A 21,310-nucleotide genomic window follows, 5' to 3' on the forward strand; every position below is an offset into this window, starting at 1 on the left:
TCTGTGGGTAAAAGCTGCCAGCTATACATTGTGAATTTGTAAGAATCAGAAAGATTTCTGTCTTATCTTGATCTCAACATCCTCAAAACCATTCCTATAGTTGCACCCATATCAAACACAAAAGCACTACCATCCAAGCATTTCTAAAATCTATTAAAGCAGCAACCTCTTATCCAATTCTTTTAAAAACAAATAATTGGGTCTGGCATAAACCAACAATCTTCAAACAGTTACTGGAGACTCTGTGACTCCACAAATCTTCTTGTATGTGATAACCTGCAAATTGCATTTGGTTCTTCTTGATTGCAAGATGATACGCAAATTGTTTAAGTTTGGATAACCAGTAAATTTTTTTCTTTAGGTTTCAGCAGTAATTTTTCATTCTTTTAACTCTGTGCACATTGACTTGTAAATAAGCTTGTAAGTATGTGGATTTGGATTTGCAAAATAAGTTTTCAATAGCAAAAGCTATATTAACTAGGCAGTTAATTTTTTATGGATAACAGCAGATGGAAACATGGCAGTAAAATTGCTTGGTTGTGAATAAGAAATTACTAACTGATATAATCTTTGGTATCTGTTTTGGCTATAGAGGTTACATTGGGATTGTAGCATGTTCTCTATTTATTTTTGAGTCAAATATCATTTCATATGGTTTTACTTATTAACAGCGATTGGAGGCATGACCCTGTTGGGCTAGATCTACTTGTTTGATCTCATTGACTTCAATAATTTTTAGTTTGATTACTAACTAAATTAGTGCAGACAAGAGATATGGGAAAATATTATTTAAGGAAGTGTTTCAATCACTTGCTATCAATGGTATAATTTGTCTCCAGTACTTAGCATAAAGGAAGCTTCTCCAGCCACATTTGAATTTGTCTCAGCATACCTTAAGGGTTAGCATAAACCCTCCAATTGGCAGTCATTAAATACTTGTGCAAAGGTTCTTTGTGGTGGGCAAATCACCATCATAAGTGCATTTAAAGACATCTGGACTCTTCAGCAGCCGTGGCCCAGCTGGCACTTTCTTGGTTTTTGGACGAACATCCTACAAAATGATAATTCTCAATAAGAAAATGAGAAAAAATCCAAATGTCCATCCACTTGTTAGTTATGCGTTTATAAACATTTACATATAGAAAATGTAGCATTTTTGGATATTAGAGAAGCATGCAACAGACTTCTTGCTGATCGAGAGCTTTTGTTTTCCTTTTCACTTAAGGGTATTGGCAGGGGAATCTATGTTTTGACTGCTGAGAAGATGATCAGTAGCAATAAGAGGAAAGAGGAAAATATGAGAATGAATGGTGAGAAACAAGTAAAAGATGGAGGTATTTTCTTCTCAGTTTAGGGTTTAGGTATTCCCCAACCTCGACAGTCAATACTGTGTGATACCCCTAGAATTATTACAATAATTCCAGAGTCTAGTTCATTAAGAGTGAAATATCAGCTTGGTTGCTAGAAAGAAAATGTATCCAATGTTAAAAAATGTGTTCAGGTTTGTTATTTTGAGGTATATAATATCTTCTGGAGCTTAATATCTTCTTGCTTCTATACCTGTATTTGGCTTATAATCTTGGTTCTGGTTATCTGTGAGTACCACCCAAAATTATTATACCCGAGGACTAGTTTTAGCAGGTGATTATGGCAATTTGCTTCCTCTGTAAAACATTTGTATTCTTCCTTTATTGAAAGTATACTTGCATTGCTTTGTATCTGGAGAAGGTTGTATGCTTACATTATGTTGGTTGAAGAAGGTGTTAGGAACCTAGGGGTATAAGGGACAAATGAGGCTATAACTGACAAAGGGTTGTGTTGTAAGCGGTTAGGGGGTTAGGAGTTAGATGAATGATTGTTAGGGAGTTAGGAGAGAGCCTATAAGAAGGCTTGTGTAATAGCTGAAGGGATTATGGAATAATACATGAATGTTTTCCATATTCTCTCTCTAGTCTATCCTTCTCCAATTCTCCATACATCTATCTTTATTCTTTCTCTTTCATTCTCCCTCTTTCTGTTCTGTTTCCCTCCCCATTCTGTTCTTCTTCTTCTAAATTCCTATTCAAACCCTAGAAAACCCTAGAGGGTCTTAACAGAAGGGAACTAAGTTTGAGTTTTCAAAGTTCTGTTTAGGTATCAATTATAAAATTTCAATTTTGATAATGACTTATAGATTAGTTACAATCAACTAGAGCAAGAAATTTGAGATATGGGCTTATCACGTACTAGCTAAAGGAACAGTTGAAAGAGGTCATAGAAGACAAGTGTTGAAAAGGAAATTGTTTTGGATGCTTAAGGAGGTGAATCAGTTACCTTGAATGATTACATTGCTTTTGCCAGTAGTGGTGTACCTCGGGCATTGATTGGAAATGGTTTAGAAATGTGAAAAGTTAATGATCCACCTTGGTTATTCTACCTATCTTGGAAATAATCTTGATATGCCTGATGACCTACATTATATTAATGGTTTTGGTTAAATTGCTGCAATGAATATTATCATTCAGTTGTGCAACATATTCATGTTGACCTTTACCTTGACATCATGCTAGTTGATTAATGTTTTCTTCTCAGATAGAAAAATGTCCATATTTCCATTTTTTGTCCCCATTTATTTCTCTGATACTGTAACTTAATTTGACGCTTGCTTCATTAGTTTATCACACAGAATTTTCAACTATCAATTTGATTAAAAGGTAGGCAGAATTAATTACCTGATCAAAGATGGCTGTTGGGATTGCGAGGGTGGCAACAGCATTAGGACAATCAACTATTCCTGAAATCCTTCCTTCGCAAGGGCAACATGACAGCAGAAGATAGATCTGTGATAGCCACCATAATATCTCGTTAGTAACATACCAAATCCCTCATTCATCATACTTCTGTTATTGTCTGTCTCCTATGCATATTACTATGTTCAATTTGAGTTATTAGAGGAATTTAAATATATGTTGTTTCTGGAGACGAGAGAGATGTCAGACCTGTTCCTTTGAGTACCCAAATCTGGAGAGATAGTCAATTGCATTGAGCACGGCACGCTTGTAAGCGACACTTGCATCAAGGTAGTGCTGCTTTCCACTTTCATCAACACTGATGCCCTCGAATACTAACCACTCTGAGAATCTTGGCTCAACCGGGCCTATCTCGAATATTGGGTTTACATGCAAGGGAGTTGGCCCCATCGGTGTGAGGTACTCTTTCATTCCATTTCTAATGATTTCACACCTGGAAACAACTAGAATTACGTTGCATAAGTAAATGATGTGCCTTTACCCCACCATGTGGGGTTAGCCACATGAATTCTAACTAAGCGTTATCTTTTGTAAAGCCTTTATAACTCATATCATACCTAAGTATCTCTTACCAAGTTCTTCTTGATCTTTCTCTACCACTTTTGCTAGATACTTGTTTCATTCCAACTACTCTCTTCACAGGAATTTCTATTGGTTTTCTTCTCACATGACCAAACCATCTTAATTATGTCTCATGATTAAGTGTGGCCCTTATAACTCGTATGTATCTTTAGTAAAAAGTTAATTATAGGATTAGTTTTGGCATTATTCCTCTCTTTTCTTACTACTATTGTCTCTGTGGTAGAGGAGTCTGTATATCAGCAAACTGAAATTTCAGGTGTAGAATCTTATAACTGTCCTTAACATTAGCATGACATATTACGGGATGCAAAATGAAGAAACTTTGATGCTTAAATTGAAATTTATGTACATGAGATGGTACATTACTCACTTAAAATCCATACCTTTGAATTGTGAAGTGTTAAAAGCTTATTTGTAACATTCTTAAAAGAATAGAGTGTCACAAGAATAGAGTGAGGACTAGGAGCAATTCCTATTTCCTTCGATTTTTCTGGCATGTTTTGCCATTTTTGTGATGGAGACATTCAACATTGTGAACTTATGTTTTATGATATGACTCAATGTTCAGTGGCTTCTGGTTTTGATTTCCTGTTCTCCTAGATAATCTTGTCGGTACTATCTGCTAATGGTATTAAGGAAATTATTTTTTTCCAATTGCTCTAAATTATGTATGCACTACTCAATACTCAGAAATGCATAGAATCTAAGAGCTGAATAGTTATGAAGGGTACTTGAGTTCTAGAAAACCACTCATCTCAATTGCCCCGCAGAATGAGACTTCACCATCACCTTGAGAGAAGTGCATGTCCCCAGTGCTAAAATTTGCTCCATCTACAAATACTGGAAGGTATATTTTTGATCCTCTGCTGAGGTTTTTTATGTCACAGTTCCCTCCATTTTCTCTTCCAGGAACTGTCCTTGCAGCCTCATTAGCAATTTTTGCCCATTCAGCTGTCCCCTCTTGAATCTACACACAATTATGGCCCAGTTATCTAACCCTTTCAAGATGTTTGCTTATGCAAGCTAGCTGCAATTTTTTACTATTCAAATGATAAGATGCATAGTTATTAAGTCATACCTTTCCAAGAAGGCAACCATCAGCTGATGGTAGGTTTGCCAATGGCCGGGAATGCAAAACTTCGCACAGTTTAAGAGTTTGAGCCCCAGTTTCTTCAAGTTCTCGTTCCCTTTTATTCCATATATGAAGGAGTTCCATTGAAGGTGCAGTTCCAATTATTCCAGGGTGAGTTAACCCAGGAAAACGTACACCTGCATGCAATGAATTGCTCAAGTAGAATAAGAAATAAACAGAAAATGTGATAGGTATTGAGGAGAAAAGGCATATATGTTCTTTCATGCAAAAGTTCATAGTATTTGTTTTCCAGTGAAAGTGCTTAATTTATGGGCTTGAAGCCAAAGAAAATTTACCTGGTATTTGAGGAGAGTAAGCATATATTCCTTCAAAATACCAGATGGCTTTGGTTGCACAAGGAAAATGATCAGTCAGAAAGCCACCGCCGTTTTCTCTATCAAATGTTGCAGTATAACCCCATTCATCCCCGGGGAGAGGACCCAAGTTGCAGATTTCAACAAGAAGAAGGTCTCCAGGCTTTGCTGGAATCCCGTCTGCATCCATAACTTTAATTGGCCCGCTGAGGTAATGGATCTATGCCAGGTAATCATTACCAATCATTGTTATTCATATGCGAAAGGAGATATCATATTTTCGTTTGGTTTTATTATCAGATACAAGGGAGTATCGAACAGTGTTATACTGTAACTGATTATTTTGAATCCTTTCAGAACCTATGGTGACTTTTAATTTCTACCTGTTAATCCAGGGTTTTCTCAGGACTAATTTAAGTTGGGAAGTAGAGTAGTCTATCTGATGTCCAGATATGATAAAGTAGATAATTTCATCATGTACATACTTACAGTAGAGAGGTCCATGAATTTTATATCATTTGCAGATTCATCGTCTTTTATAGCTCCTCCTGTCCAGTCTACCATCTCTATTCTGAAAACCTCTCCAGTCTTCGCCTCTGCAACCGATGGTATGCCAGGATGCCAACGATTGTGAAGAGGGACTTTCTGTTCCCATGGTTTCTTCTTCAGGTCTATTGGTACCACGACTCTTGGAGTTGGAGGAGCCATGGGCGAACCAGTAGAGTGGGGCAAAGAGTATGCCTTTGTTTCAAAGTTAATCAATTTGACATACGTGGCAGGAAGATATATGGGTTGATTTAGTAATATTGTAGCTGACAAATTGGGTGACAATTTCTATACATTGATTCCCAACCCCATTAGGCAACAGACAAAAATTGCTGAGCATAAGTAACTTCTGATGACATAACTAACCAAATACTTGGGGATGTTAATAATACAAAAACAGGTAATTTGTTACTTAAATAATGTTGCTTTTTATATTCACGATAAGGGAAGATGCGTTCCCAAATGTGTGGCGCAGAGTTATTCAGTGACTTCTAAACAACTGGTTTTGAGGACCAATATCTGTACGTTTGCATCGCTGGTTCCTCAATTTTGACATTGTGAGCTCAAAGTCTTTTATTATCTGCCTGAATGCCTGAAAAGTCAGCGAAGGACATTCTAGGAGGTGCTTATGCATCTTGAACATTTGCTAAGACCGAATGGGGCTAGTCCTTTGCAGGACACTTCCTACTGCATGCCTCTACCGCTCTACGCCCCTTGTTTCACCATCATTTTTGCATGTTCAACATGATAGTAGTTTTGCCGTGCAGTCTTGAGATTGACACTAATCTTTATTTGTGGTTATTATAGATTTAGTGTAACCTTTTACTTCCTGCATTTTTGTCTCATCTAGGTTGTTATCATATAAACGACCAGAAGAATAACAAAGAAGACGACTTACAATTGAGGGATTGACATGTTTAATGTCTTCGGCAGAGTTTTCCTGTGTAATCTCCGCGCCAGAAAAGTCCATCATCTCTACTCTGAAAACCTCTCCTGCTCTAACCTCTGCAACCGGAGGTATATCTGGGTGCCACCGGTTGTGAAGTGGTAGTTTCTGTTCCCATGGCCGCTTCTTCAAGTCTATGGGTACAATTGTTCTTGGACTATGCAGAGACATGATGGTTGCCTCCAAGTAGTACAATTGCTCTGTTTAAGGTGAAGGAAAAGGCAGATATAACTTTTCAAGAGGAGATTACTCGGAGTGATCCAGTCATTCTCAACTTTTATTTTCAGATTTGAAATTTTTTTGCCACGTTAGGCTCCTCACCAATTAGATGGTTCCTTTCGTACACGGGGACCATCCAGTTGATTTGAACTTTCAAGCGTTGATTGATAGCATTTACTGGTTATAACTATTCTACACCATTGTAACTGGGAAGGTACTGAATTTTAAGTCAAGAAGTATGTAGCAGGCTTTATATAGCTTGACCTAAGCCATTGAATTCATCGTAGAGTCTGATTGGGATCGTTGTAGGTGCACCTTTATGTTAGGTTCTACTTTCGCAGTCTGCTAAGTAGATTAAATATTGTGCTGATTCAATGTGATATCAGAGTCTTCTCTTATATACCTTTGATCTTTATGATAGCCTGTGACGTCTGTTTTTCAGCTCCATTTTGGATAGTTCCACTGTTTTGTGGCTGTAGCATAAAACAACTTCTTTATATGATTTAAGTTGAATCTTATTAGATTTTTGTCGTCTGATGTTTATCTTTGCTTGACGAATAGCTTTATCCTCCAAAATATGATTGATTGATCTAGCTGAGGTGGGGAAAGGTATGTCAAGGCAAATTATTGGATACATCCAAGAATACCGATACCTGCCTCTGTGTACTTATACTGCACCATTTTCGTGTTGTATTGCTCTCTCTCTCTTTCTCGTATTATACACTCTCTTTCAATTGATACTGAAACCCCAAAGCATCGATAGCCTTGAATATTCTAGAAGCCCGGGAGATCAAAACTTGATTGAGAGGAAGAACTCTGCTCTAGGGTGTAATGCAGAAACGTCCACATTTGGATTTGAAGTTTGATAGAACAACCATCAATGGCACCACAAACTAGGACTTTCGGTTTTTAGTGGATGGGCCACTCTCTCTCGACACAAGCCGTGTTGATATTTTCTATGCTTAATTATAACAACCGTGATATGCAGAGGAAGCTACGTGTGTTAGGATCTGACAGGTGACCGTATTGCCTTGACAAACCCATTTCAGGAGTACAGTATTTACTACATAGCCACTTGATTGGAGAAAAGATCCAATGCTAGCTTACGTTTTCAAACTTTATGTTTCCATTTAATTTTGCTAGTGACGTGATTGATTGAACATTGGGACTGTACATGTACATGTCCAGATATTTTGAGATGTGGGAACAGAAGCAAGTAAAAAAAGATTGGTTGATCAGGTTTGGGACGAAAATGGGCTTCAAGGCCAATCCAATCTAAACCAAATTCCTATTCTTAGAAGTCCCCACAGATCGGAATCTTTGGATATTGTCGTCAAATATGTGCTTGTGCTTGGAGAGAGAAATATAACCCTTCCTATGATTTTATTATTTTTGGGTAAAATGTTAAGTTCAGACTTTAATTTTTAATTTTGTTTTAAGATTCACCGAACCAATCACATTAAGCTTGCAACAAGAAATCACGGGAATTCTAAAATAACTCCTAAGATTTAAAAGTGTCCAACTTAAAATTTAAATAACTTAAAAAATAACCAACATTTCAATCTACCAACCAAAGACTAGCATATATATATATATATACACACATACATGAATGAGATTATGGATTATTCTACTTTATCCGATGACTTATTGAATGGGGTAAAAAATGCCTAAATGTTCTCGTCCAGTCTTTGCCTCTCCCTTCTCTTCCTTCTCTCATGGTCGCGCGATTGTCAACCCTCGACATTGTTGCTTTCGTCTCGTTACCTTGTATCCATCACATCGTGACCTCATTGTCATCGCCTCGCCAATAGTCGAAGGATGTAGCGATGGTCAGTGAGGTGATGATGTAATGACAGCAAGGCAATAGTATCGGCGATTGTGCGATCATGAGAGAAGGGAGAGAAAAAAGAGGTGAAGGTAGGCAATGACATTCATTATAAATTTATATTTCGAACGGGAGTATTTTTTTTTTTTTTTCAATCTTATTTTATAAGCTTTCCTGATGCTGTAGTAGAACTCTCGGACCATTGGCTTGGCTTGGCTTTTGCAGGAAGTAGTGGTCCTTCATTCTCTCTTTCCCGGTGGTAGTAACTGCAGCGGAGCTCCTTTTCACGAGGAATTTAGTGCAAAGACTTGATTGAAAAGAAAAGGACGTCATGGTTGGCCATGATCCCAATACCCGATTCGTATCTAAATTGATGATACGCCCAATTCATCCGTATATTCCCTTTTACACAAGAGTCAGCTGAAACATTTAAATAGGTACTTGGCAGTAGAGTAATCACAAGCTGAATACACAACACAACTATAGACCATGCCGTGCGGCCGTAGTGAGTGCCACCTCTGCCTCTGCCTCTACGAATTGAAGCAAGTTGTTGCTTCTGAGAATGAAATGTGTGATTTGGGAAGCAAGTAAAAAGAGTGTCCATTGCATTTGCATATATTATGTAAGGGATGGGGAAAGAGTAATGAGGCGGATTGGGATGGTGATACTGATGGCATTGGGCCGACTTGACTTGTCTCTCTGTTTGGCATTGGCATTCCAAGTCAACAACAGTAGATTTTTGTATGGGGGGGGGGGGGGGGGGGGGGGAATCAGTGATAACATGTCTCTACTCTTAAAACGGTACTCATCATAACATAAAATTCTGGTGGCAAATCAAATAATTTATTATATTTTTTTTAATTCAGGACTATATTAACAACTGTATTTTTTAAAACAGTTAAATAAATTGCTGTATTTTTTATTTAAGACTAAATAAACCATTATAGTAGATGTCGTCTTAATTAATGTTTAAATTAAATTCTAAAATATTAGATAATTATAGTTTATTTTTTAAAAATATAGTAACTAACTTAATTTTAAATTTTAATATATAATAATTTACTTAAACACATTAACACATTTCCTTTAACAAATAATAATAATAATATTATTATTAATGCATACGGAGGAGGGGAGGAGTGGGCTGTAGGGCTGGGAGGATAAGAACGCCACGTCCGCCGAGATAGCGACCTTGGTCCTTGGCCAAGTAGGGTGAGAGTCTTGGGCTGCTTCCTCCCTCCTCATTGGCCATTGCACCCAAGGAGATGGCTCCGAAAAAAACTGACTCGGATTGTCAGGCGGCCTACAAATTCCAAATTACAGGTTAACCCACAAAGGGTAGGGTTTGATACAAACCACAATCCACAATCCAGTGTCTTTTTGGACAACTCCAAATCCAACGTTTGCAGCTTTTGGATCCAATTTTGTTTTGTCGGATAACTTGGGGGTACGTTTTGCTTTGCATTCACCAATTAACATTGTACTACAATGTCACTACTGAGTAGAAAGGCCAAATAAGTAAGTGGCTACCTGACTCTCTTCCCTATTCACAATTAACAATTCTTTTCTTTGACGTGGTGGTTGGTTGGTTGGTTAGTTATTACTTTTTAGTTTTTATATTGCCAGTCCTAATTGTGCAATAAATAGTCGACTTTATCTAGTGATAATAATAAAAATCTTTAAACATTATATGACATATGATGAATTTACAACAATAAAATATATATCATCATGAATATAAATTATTTGAGAGTTCAAATTCCTATCACCAACCTTATCTACTTAATATTGAGATTATGGCTTATAATATTATTATTATATTTCTTTATCTGTAATCATGTAATATATTTGTAATGTTACAATTGTATAACATCGACAACAATTACAAATATTAATTTAATTAAATGTATATATAATTTTTATTTCTAATGTGTCATGAGCAAAAGCTCACTAAAAGACAAAAAGACCTAACAAAAAGAAAAGTTCAAATCAAGAAAGAAGAAGAGATAAAATAGTCTCTAAGAGATTGAAACATCTCCTCCCTCGAGACATGGATTTCTACGTGAGATTGGAAATGGTCTAGGAAAGATTAAGGCAGTGTTTCCTTTTGTGTTTTAATTTTGAGTTTTGAATTTTGAATTCATTTTGAATTTTGTGTTTTGAGTGTCTGTTTTGAGATTTTTAAAAATACGTTCTTTTTGTTATTCTGAAAAATTATTTCTCAAAATAAAAAATTCGAAAACGCGTTTACTTTGAAATTTTAAAAAATATTATTTTTTTTGAGAAATTTGATTCAAAATAAATTATAAATATTTATTAATGAATTATAAATTTAATTTAAAAAATTTCAAATATAATGCAAGTTATATAATTTAATCATATATAATATATTAAAATTACAAAGTACATTCTAAGTCATTTTTAATTTCACTCAAATATTAATTTCATAATAAATTTATTTTTACCTATAAATTAAAATTTGATATTAATTTTGAGATTTAAATTATCTACAACATAAATATTTAAAAAATTATAAATTATAAAATAGCAAAAACTATATTACATTGGCCGTGGAGGCATAGAAGGAAGAAATGGTAGAGAGCGGTGACGGGCGACTAGATTTGGGCGTGGCAGGCGGTGGCGATGGCTGATCTAGGCACGAAGAGCAGTGGCGGTGGCGGATCTTGGAATGAAATGCAATGGTTGTGGCGGATTCGACTTGGATAGCGGTGGAGGGCGAGGGGGATGGCGTGGAAGGCAGTGGCAGATCTAGGCTTGGATGGCAATGGTGGGCGAGGGCGATGGCGATGGCGGTGGTGGGCGTATTTGGGTGTGGCGTGCGATGGCAGTGGCGGGCAGTTACAGTGATGGCAATGGTGAGTATGGATGACAGTGATGACGATGGCGTGGATGGTGGTGACGACCGAGCTTAAAGAGAAAAAAAGAGAAAGATAAGAGAGAATAGAAGTGGAAGAGAAGAGGTGAAAACAATGGATGTTTTTGTGTTTTGGATGGAGGCCTGGTTTTGATTGAAAATAACAAAAACGTGTTTTTGGCGTTTTGAGTTTTATGTATAAATTTTTTGTATATTTTACAAAATATGTTTTTGAAAATGAGTAAATAAACGCATTTTGAAAAATTAAAAATGGAAAATGGATTGAAAATGTCAAAGAGAACATGCCCTAAGTCTTTTGGGCACCAAAAACGATTGAGTGACTAAAATCTCTTAGAGATCGAGATATAATTTCTTTAAAAGATAATTTTTTTTACAAAAATCTCAAATGAAGTGGAACATGATAATTTTTACAATAAATTATTTTTTTCAAAAATTTAAAATGAAAATATATGATTAATTTAGAGACGATTTTTATAAAATTATGATCCTTTTCATTTTAATTAACAATTATCTAAATATAAATTTGATAAACATTCTTATATATTTACGTCATATTTATCTATCTGTCTATCTATCTATCTTTCTCTTTCTTCGTTATACCTACAATTAGGGGTGACAATTTGTGTTGGCGGGTCATAATCGTGTTGTGTCGAGACACACGTATAACACGTGTCAGGCTAACCCGAACACGACCCGTTTAATAATCGTGTCAAATTTCTTAAACCCGAACACGACACGTTTATTAAACGTGTAACACGATACGACCCGTTTAACTCGTTTAACTAAACGTGTCGTGTCACCTGTTAACCTGTTTAATTTAAATGGATCGTGTTGTGTCACCTGTTAAACGTGTTATTTAGTTTTAAACGTGTTATTTCGTGTATAATCGTGTTAACGTGTTCAGATCAACCCACTAATCTTTTTAATTAAACGTGTCATTTCGTATATAATCGTGTTAACGTGTTCGGGTTAACCCGTTAACATATTTAATTAAACGTGTCATTTCGTGTTTAAACGGGTTAGACGAGTTGACCCACCTAAGACACGAAAATAATCGTGTCATAAACGGGTTGACCCGTTTATGACTCGAACCCGATTAATCCCAACCCTAACCCGCTTAACTTCGTGTCGTGTCGTGTAATCGGGTCGTGTCCAAAATTACCAGCTCTACCCACAACCACAGAGTATTAGTGGGGGAAATTAAATTAAAAGTAAATGAACGGAGAGGATGCCAATAATATCCATCCGAAAGCTAAAGGGCATCCAACGGTTCAGCGACAGCCATCCGCGGAGACACGGAGCCGCTCCTTGCCCAAACACTTGGGAGTCTTAACCCAGACCAAACACCTGGGTTAACCCCTCTCTCTTACTCTCTCTCTCAAACTAACCGAACCTTAGTTAACTAAGCCCCACTGGCTTTAGCCTTTGCTTCCTTTATATGTACTCGTCCTTGCAGAACATTCAACATTCCGTTGTCTAATTTCTCTTAGATTTGTTTTCATCTCCTCTCTGTTTCGTGATTTTCATTTCTTCAGACTCAATTTGCTCTGATGTTTAGCTGTTGATCGTGTATAAATATATATTTTGATCCATCATATATTGGGTTTAATAATATGAGCTGCAATGGATGTCGAATTCTTCGGAAAGGATGCAGTGAAAGCTGTATCCTCCGGCCGTGTTTGCAGTGGATCGACACCGCCGAAGCTCAAGCGCACGCCACCGTCTTCGTCGCCAAGTTCTTCGGCCGCGCCGGCCTCATGTCCTTCATCTCCGCAGTCCCGGAAGCACAACGCCCTGGTAACATCATAATATTCATATTATTCTCCAAATCCAGTCGATCGTTTCTCAGTTTGATGCACTACTGGGATTAACGGTTATATATGTATATGCTTGTTTCAGCTTTGTTCCAATCGTTGTTGTTCGAAGCGTGTGGCCGGACGGTGAACCCGGTGAACGGAGCGGTGGGGCTTTTATGGACGGGGAACTGGCACGTGTGCCAGGCGGCGGTGCAGACCGTCCTCCGCGGCGGCGCGTTGCATCCGATCCCTGAGCTCTTCACCCCTCTGGACCTCGACGCTGCGGCTTCCGAAACCGAAGTCACCTGCGCCGAAGACATCTTCAAGCTTCACCAAGATCCAAACCTCGACTCATCAAAACCCAAATCGCTGAAGCGCCGCCAAGATCAAGCGCCGGCCAATCTTGGCCTCAGCTTAACGCCCTGCACGAAACCCAAAGTTTCTTCTTCTTCATCATCGTCATTGTTCAGACCAATTACGAATGGGGGGCAGCTTAATTTTCAGTACTCGCCGAGAAAGCAGCGGGCGGGGACGCCGTCGATGAATTCAGAAGAATCTGTGACGACAACTTGCTTGGAAAGCTTTGGGGAGCCAAAGCTTCTAAATTTGTTCAACTAGCTAGCTAGTTTCGTTGTACGTATGTTAATGTCTTTCCCGGAACCGAAATTCCGGCAAGTTTTGGGTAATCATCGGCACAAGATTTCCCTTTTTCTGGCAAAATTTGGGAAAAATGAAAGTTGTCGGTGATCTTTATATTTCCCCTTTTTCCCCCCCTTGTTTATTAAGGGTCTGTTGGACGTGAATAAATCATTCCTCTAATTTGGATACTTTTTTTGGTAAATTATCCCAATAATGAACGGATATATAGCAAGGCCAAATTAATAATTAAAGATATAAAAGCATGCATGAGAATTGTTTTGTTGGAGAAACTTCTTCTTTTTACCCTTCCTAACCCAAAAAAGTAATCCAAAAAGAAGGGGAAAATTACAGTGATTCATCCAAAATATCTTACCATATATAGAACGATATATATATATATATATATATATTTTACAGAAAGTCTCGTGGCAATGATGCGTTGAAGATTTCGGACCCAACCCATGAAATATATGGCAACGATTTAATCTGCTTAGGTTGGATTCAACTTTCTTTTAACCTAACTTTCAAAGTGATCGAAGCTTATCCTTTGGAGCTTATGAGGAACGCTCAGTTGGGATAAGATCCAAGGAATTAATTTTATCATTGAAGGTGACAAGTTTGTCTTTAACCGCTTTCTGGGCTTTCGCAGGCACCAGAGAGGGAGAGAGAGAGAGAGAAAGAAAGAAAGAAAGAGAGAGAGAGGTCTGCCATCAATATGTGGTTCAACGAGTGAAACTCTATCCCGTTGGAAAGGAATACGTACATATGGCTTGTTGCTGCCGGCGAGTCAAACTTCTTACCTTCCCCACCAATTGTGGATGCAGATTCGACGTCCAAGCAACACGTACGTGGCGACTAGAGCTAATTTAATTCAATGGTTTGGATGATTGGAGTCGCTTATATATCATCTCCAGAATCACAGTAGAGTAGTGGAGCACATTTAGTTTATATCAATCAATGTTTCTAGCTATAGCTAGTTAAAATTAAGCTTATATCTTCAAGTTATTAATAAAATCTCAAAGTCATTTACAATAAATATATTGGCTTTAACAAATACAGAGAAGGAGAAACCCACGTATGGAGGAATCTGATTGTTCCCAAAGTCTCCATAGTTATCCAGAGCTTGATTATATATTATAATACACACACACACACACATTCATATATATAATTAAGAGGATGAGAATTTCATTCACGGAAATGCTCAAGTTGGGGCATTTTTTTATAGTATTTATGTGCGAACGTATCATCATGTATTTATATATTGATAAAAGAAATATAATTATTAATATTTATGGGGTTAGTTTGTTTTGTTCCGTTCTTCTGCTGGGGCCGTCTTTCTTTCCCGTGCAGTTGTTATCCGGACCTTTCGGTTGACAGAATAGCTATAGTTTTATCTCTCTATCTCTAGGTGGGTTCGGGGAGAGAGAAGAGAAATAAAGAGGCGGCTTTTGGAGGATGGAAAGAGGCGTGCAGAGATCGATCGATGGGGGAAGGAATCTAAATCCAATGGATGGATGGATTCATATTTATTTGCCAACATTCTATTTATATATACACGAATTACCATATTATTTTTTAATATTTAATTTTGATGATTATAATAATAATAATATTTTCATAGTTATTAATTATTTTTTAAAAAATTGTAAATATTTTACATATAGCAAAAATATTTATATTTTTTAAAGCATTTATAATTTTACTCTCTTGCCAAAATTTTATTGTACAGATAATATTATTGTTAATATTAATAATTCAAAAATTATTTATTTTATAATAAATAATTACCTATCAATAATAATTACTAAAATTAAATATCACACTAAATATTAAAATTTTGTGTTCAAATAATATTTCTCATATTATACTGATGGTACTTATATAAAATAAATTTAAAAATATTATTTAGATGTATATTTGTGATATTTTTAATAATACTTACTTATATAATCATATTTATTATAATAATATACTTATATTAATATAATATAAAATAAATTAATACATAAATATCATCATCATAAAATTATTTATGCAAAAAACATTAGAAATCTGCCACTTAATCTGTACGGTTCAGTCAGCGTCCCCTCATCTCTTCTTCTTCATTACTCAATCCATCTCTTTCTCTCCCTCTCTATTTCGTCATAATTATTTCTTTGCTTTGCCTGCAAATTGGGCCTCTCTCTCTCTCTCTCTCGTTTCCCATCTCTGAGGGAAGGTGTGTGTAATCCACGTCACGCATCACTTCCCCCAACAAATGCCCAACCTTATTTTCTTCATTTAATTAATATTATTCTACACACACAATTAATGTCAAATCAAACCTAACGCGTTGTTTGCTTGTCTGTTTCGGCGGGTTTTTTTTCCCGGAAAAAGAAAAGAAAAGAAAAGGCATGCAGTGACTGACCCCTGAATCTGATCCCTCTCCCTCCGGCTCGGCTCCAGTCTCCTACGCGCAACTTGCTTGCATTGGTTTTTGTTTGTTTGTAAATTGTATCCATTTTTGCACTTAGTCTTGGGGAAGAATTAAGGACAGCAGCCTGCGGCGCGCAAATAGAACAAATTCAAAAGAGTAATCGAGAGAGAGAGAGAGAGAGAGAGAGATGAAGCAAAAGCAAATTAATTAATAACGCATTTTGCTTTACTGAAATTGTGCGTATCGCCGCATTTGCATATCAATATTTGGACCCCCACCCACCCACCCACCCAATTCTCTTCTCTCTATCATCTACCAACTGCACTGCACTGCACCTCATCTTCTTCCACCCACACCCAACTTCAACTTGCTCTCTCTGGTTTGCTGCAAATCGCCGTCATTGAATTAGCTCATCTCCCTGTTGGTGTTGGTCCACCCGTTATAATTAATCCAACGGTTCGCTTCCTCTTTAACATAAATAAATGATAAGGGACCACCTAATTAAGATTTGAGAATGCAATAATAAAAACGAGCTTTCTATTTGGATAGAATCGGTCCAGATAGAATTGTCTTTTTTTGTCATTTCAATTATTGACGTTAGGATAATTATGTCATTTAACATTTTATTTACCAACAATACCCTCTTCGGTCACAATTCAAAATTTCATTCTCTTTCTTCCTTATTAAATTTAAATTTTAATCTCTTACCTGATTTAATGAATTTTTAGAATCTCAAGAGTCATAATGGCTTTAAATACAAATTATTTTACTATGCTTGAATTGATTGACATACAAGATCATTAAAAACATCAAATAACAAAAATATCAGTAATAAAACCCGCTCAATAATTCAAGCAACCCCCAATTTTTGGCAGACTCCATCTAAATGAAGTCCGCCAGATACAGTGCTAGCTTATGTTGCATGGAAACACTTCATAAGTATCGTTTTCCCGTTTCTGAAACGTTTCCTATTCCCGTTTCGGACCTTATTTATGCCTATATTTTTAGAAAAACGTCCGTTTCCACGTTTCCGTTTTCTATCAAAAACATTTCCCGTTTCCATTTCCGTGCAACGTAGGTGCTGGCGGACTACATCTTAGATGCAGGCCGCCAAGCACTGTATCTAAGATGTAGCTCGCTGATGTAGCAACGGGCTGCATCTTAGATGCAGTCCGCTGCACATCTCAGCCTGCATGATGCGCAGCGAACTGCATCTAACATGCAGTCTGTTGCGCATCTTAGATGCAACATCGGGCTGCATCTAAGATGCAGTCCGCCCAGTGTGGGCGGACTTCAACACTGATGAAGTTCGTCCGTTTAATTCAAGGCAAAACGATAATTTCAAGATGAGGATATTTTTATCATTTGATGTCTTTAGTCATCTCATGCGTCAATCAATTCAGACAAAGTAAAATAATCCATGAATGAAATAAAATAGAAGGAGAATGTAAAGAAAATACATTGATTATAGCTAATAGTGTGCTGCCACCTAAGTGTCATGATTGTCATTATTCATTTTCATAACTAATTTTTTTTGCTTTAGAAATGTGCAGCTTTAATATGTTGGACAGTAGTTTTAGGCGAGAGTTTTAGACGAGTGAAGAGTTAGAATTTTTATAAGGTTAAAATTGTCTTTTTCTTTTGTTTAATATAATTAAAATATTATAAAATAATATAAAACAAACATTAAATGTCTTCCTATCCAAATAAATTTATCGTAATAAAAACCCATAAGAGAATATCCGTCCAATTCGAATTCCATTCCATATATATATATAGAAGGAATATATAGCTTATCTACCCATGAATGATAACTTCAATGACATTTATTAATTTACATATACATGCATATCTTGTGTGTGTAGTTATTTAATATTATCAAATTTGATGTTTATTATTTTTCAACAGTACTTAATTTGGATTTGAAAGAAGTAGAATTAATTAACACCCAATTAATAAAGAAAAAAAATAAGAATTAGTGGTGAGATTATTATTCTTCTACATTATTAATTAATTATATATATATGGTGATTGATGTTAATTATATCAACAACTTAATTAATTTCCTAAATGAAATTAATATAGAATATAGAACTTGCGTAAGCTGAGATAATAGGCTTTGGCTACTACTTACTAGACTTTTATTAGTCTCTTTTAAAAATAGCAATTATTATTACTTTTAGTACGTACGTAGAATTAAGTCCTTTTTTGGTTATTATTAGTTAGTTATAAGAAAGAAAGAAAGTGAATTGATTTTCTTTTTACTTGCAATATTATATATACGAGACAAGAATTCAAGAACGTAAACCTAAATCTGGTCTTCATTTAAATTGCAAATAATGATAATAATAAAAAAAAGGGAACCTAAACATTATGAGGGAGGAAAGGACATTAACAATAACATTATGGAGGGGGACCCGGCCGGACATCCTTATAATATTGCAATTCATTGGACATATATATAATCTCATACTATATATATATATATTTTTAAGAAAAGGAGTGACGTGCATGGGTTTCCCAATCATTCATTTTCAATGAATGCAGACAGCCTGAACAAAAGTCTAAGCTTCTTGGTGCAGAAGTATGCAAGCTTCAGAGAGAGAGAGAGAGAGAGAGAGAGAGAGAGAGAGAGCTTCCGCAGCAGTTACATCGGTCCAAACTCCGGGCATATGATCCGTCCGACATATATATATATATATGCATGCACGAACGAGATAACTTATTTTTTGTTCACAAATGGATCAATCAATTATTAAACGTTTCAATTGTTTATTTTAATGACGTCCTTCCATTAGTGAAGGATTGTTGCAGACAAACAAGTTTGCGCTGGACCCAGTGGGCAGGCGCAGGCAGAGCCTGTACGTGTTAGATATACATATATAAAGGAAATGCTATATATGAATTACGTACTATTCAAATGGTTATGGTTATTATACCAAAAGAAGAATTTTTACCCATAATTCTAAAATTATTATTATTCATTTTATATAAAAACCATTTTTCTTGGAAGAAAATGAGAAGTATATACCATTTTGTAATTTGATTTTGGCAGTAGCTAGAGAATTACAGGTTATATATATATATATATATGTTTAGTTGGTGTAGCAAGTTGGCAAGGAAAGTGGACACTAGAGGCTAATATGGATATATTATTATTATTATTATTATATATTATAATATGGAAAGATAGCGCGCCTCTCTCTCTCTCTCTATTTATTTCTAGAAACCCCCCCACCTTGGGGTTTGGGAGATTCGGATTGTTTTGTTTTTGTTGGGAGTATATATATATATATATATATGTTGTTTCTTTATTTCTTCTTTTATAAATGAATCAAAATGTGGGATCTTTTGGGACGTTGAATGCCTAATTCTTTCTCTCCATCTCCATTCCATAAATATATATATATATATATAAAGAGAATCATGTTATATAAACCGACAAGAATTATAAACTTATAACTAAATTTATGATAAAATTTAATTAAATTTCATAATCAAATTTCATTATCGATCATTTAAAACGCTAAGAGAAACTTAAATTTTGTGAAGTTTAATCATGAAGCTCGATCGGGCTTAATCAAAATTAAATGAAGTTCGATTAAGTTTCATTTAAAAATGATAAATTAAACGAGAATATTTTTGTTATTTGATATTTTTAATTATTTTTTAAAAATATAATTATTTATACAAGTAATATTTTTTATATAAATATAAATGTGCGTAGTGGATGGTTTTCATTGGAGGACGTGGTGGTTGGCTTTTGAATAGGAGACATCTGGCCCTTCATCCCCCTCTAGAGCCATCCCATTGGTGAGCCCCTTTTACCATTATTAATTATTATATACCCCAACTCTCTCTTTTTACAAAGAAATTCCATGCATGGGCCAGCCTTTTTGTAGCATGACTTGCGTCTCAAGCAAAGTAGCAAAGGCACTTTTGCTAAATTCATTTTTTCTTTCCCTTCGCTTGATAGGTTACCCATACTTGATGCCTTATTAAGGCAAATCACACCTTGTAAATTGAACTCAGATCATTCTAAATATCAATGAGACTTTATAGTGTTTTTTAATAAAATTATTTTTATGATTTTTTAATTAGACAGAAGCTAATTTTCTACTCTAAAATATAGAGAAAAATTTAAACCTTATTTTTTTATACAATTTTATATATATAAAAAAAAGTTTTCCTTTAGCCGTACATTATGAGGCGAGGGAATTTTGGAGATGAAAATTCCGACAAGGAGTGGTGTCGGGCACGGGAATTTCACGTGAGCTTTGCAATTGCGGCCACAAAGTGAACCCCATCATCATGGTCTGTGACGACATGCATGCATGCATACATGCGCCGATATCGTTGACCTCATCATCATTCCTCCTAAATCGATCGATCATGGATGCTTTACCATATCAAATACGTAAGTATGCATGTGTATATGTATGTATGTCCGCATTTCTGAAAGAAGTGACAGTTTTCTCGCGGTTAAATACATAATCAGTCCCTCACCTTTTATCGATTAATCATTTAGTCTCCTTAACTTAAAAAATGACCTATTAGCCTCCTTAATTTCCAATTTTAAATCTTACACACACTTGGGTCAACATGTGTATTACACACGCGATTGAGGCACGTGCACCACATCACCTCCTTCTTCCTTGTTGTCTCCGGCGACCTCCTTTGGCTGCCGCTCGCTGCCTTTCTCTCGTTCTCGCTTTCTCTGTCGGTGGTCGTCAGCAGCGTCCGAGGCATTGACCGAGGTTGGGGGGCCGTCGATAGCAGCGGCCAGGCGTGGGCGGACAGAGGGCGATGGCGTCGATTAGGGTCGGGGGGCGGCGTGGGAGGTGGGTCGCAGGTAGATCTGGGCATTGGGTGTCGATTGGGGTTGGGGGGTGGCGATGGCGTCTTCCTCTTCCGCGGTCGTCTTCTTCCTCTCTCTGCCTCTCTCTCGCTCTCGCATCTCTCTATCTGTATCTCTCGCTCTCTCTTTATGTATCTCTCGTTCTCGCTTTCTCTCTCTCTGTTTGTATCTCTCGCTCTCTCTCTCTGTATCTCTCGCTCTGTATCACTCGCCTTCCTCGTGCAGGTGGCCGGCTATGGCGTCGGGGGGTGGTGCAGGCGTCGATTTGGGGTGGGTGGTCGGCTATGGCATTGGAGGGGGCGGTCGTTTTCTTCCTCTCTCTGCCCTTCTCTCACTCTTTCTCTGT

General features: G+C 36.5%; 2 protein-coding genes across 4 annotated transcripts; one reads left to right on the forward strand and one right to left on the reverse strand.

Annotated features, from left to right (window-relative positions):
• Positions 1 to 773: 773 nt before the first annotated feature.
• Positions 774 to 6,564, reverse strand: LOC127803637 (uncharacterized). 3 transcript variants are annotated; one of them, XR_008023544.1, is made up of 9 exons: positions 6,262 to 6,564; positions 5,307 to 5,558; positions 4,800 to 5,037; positions 4,450 to 4,640; positions 4,103 to 4,338; positions 2,979 to 3,222; positions 2,712 to 2,819; positions 2,314 to 2,450; positions 821 to 1,051 (listed from the first exon to the last, which is right to left on the reverse strand). XR_008023544.1 is itself a non-coding variant. In XM_052340033.1 (8 exons), the coding sequence occupies exons 1-8, from the start codon at positions 6,478 to 6,480 to the stop codon at positions 929 to 931; spliced, it is 1,611 nt and encodes a 536-aa protein (XP_052195993.1). In that variant the 5' UTR covers positions 6,481 to 6,553; the 3' UTR covers positions 774 to 928. The 3 variants fall into 3 exon arrangements, 2 of the variants coding, with proteins under 2 accessions (XP_052195993.1, XP_052195995.1); XM_052340033.1 differs by lacking the exon at positions 2,314 to 2,450 and having other exon boundaries at positions 774 to 1,051; positions 6,262 to 6,553; XM_052340035.1 differs by lacking the exons at positions 2,314 to 2,450; positions 5,307 to 5,558 and having other exon boundaries at positions 774 to 1,051; positions 6,262 to 6,559.
• Positions 6,565 to 12,708: 6,144 nt separating this feature from the next.
• On the forward strand, positions 12,709 to 13,875 carry LOC127803151 (LOB domain-containing protein 37). Its single transcript, XM_052339198.1, has 2 exons — positions 12,709 to 13,049; positions 13,152 to 13,875. Exons 1-2 carry the CDS (start codon positions 12,866 to 12,868, stop codon positions 13,664 to 13,666), a joined length of 699 nt encoding a protein of 232 aa, XP_052195158.1. The 5' UTR covers positions 12,709 to 12,865; the 3' UTR covers positions 13,667 to 13,875.
• Positions 13,876 to 21,310: the final 7,435 nt, after the last annotated feature.

The sequence above is a fragment of the Diospyros lotus genome, chromosome 6 (assembly GCF_014633365.1).
Source record: "Diospyros lotus cultivar Yz01 chromosome 6, ASM1463336v1, whole genome shotgun sequence".
In the NCBI taxonomy this organism is placed as follows: Eukaryota; Viridiplantae; Streptophyta; class Magnoliopsida; order Ericales; family Ebenaceae; genus Diospyros; species Diospyros lotus.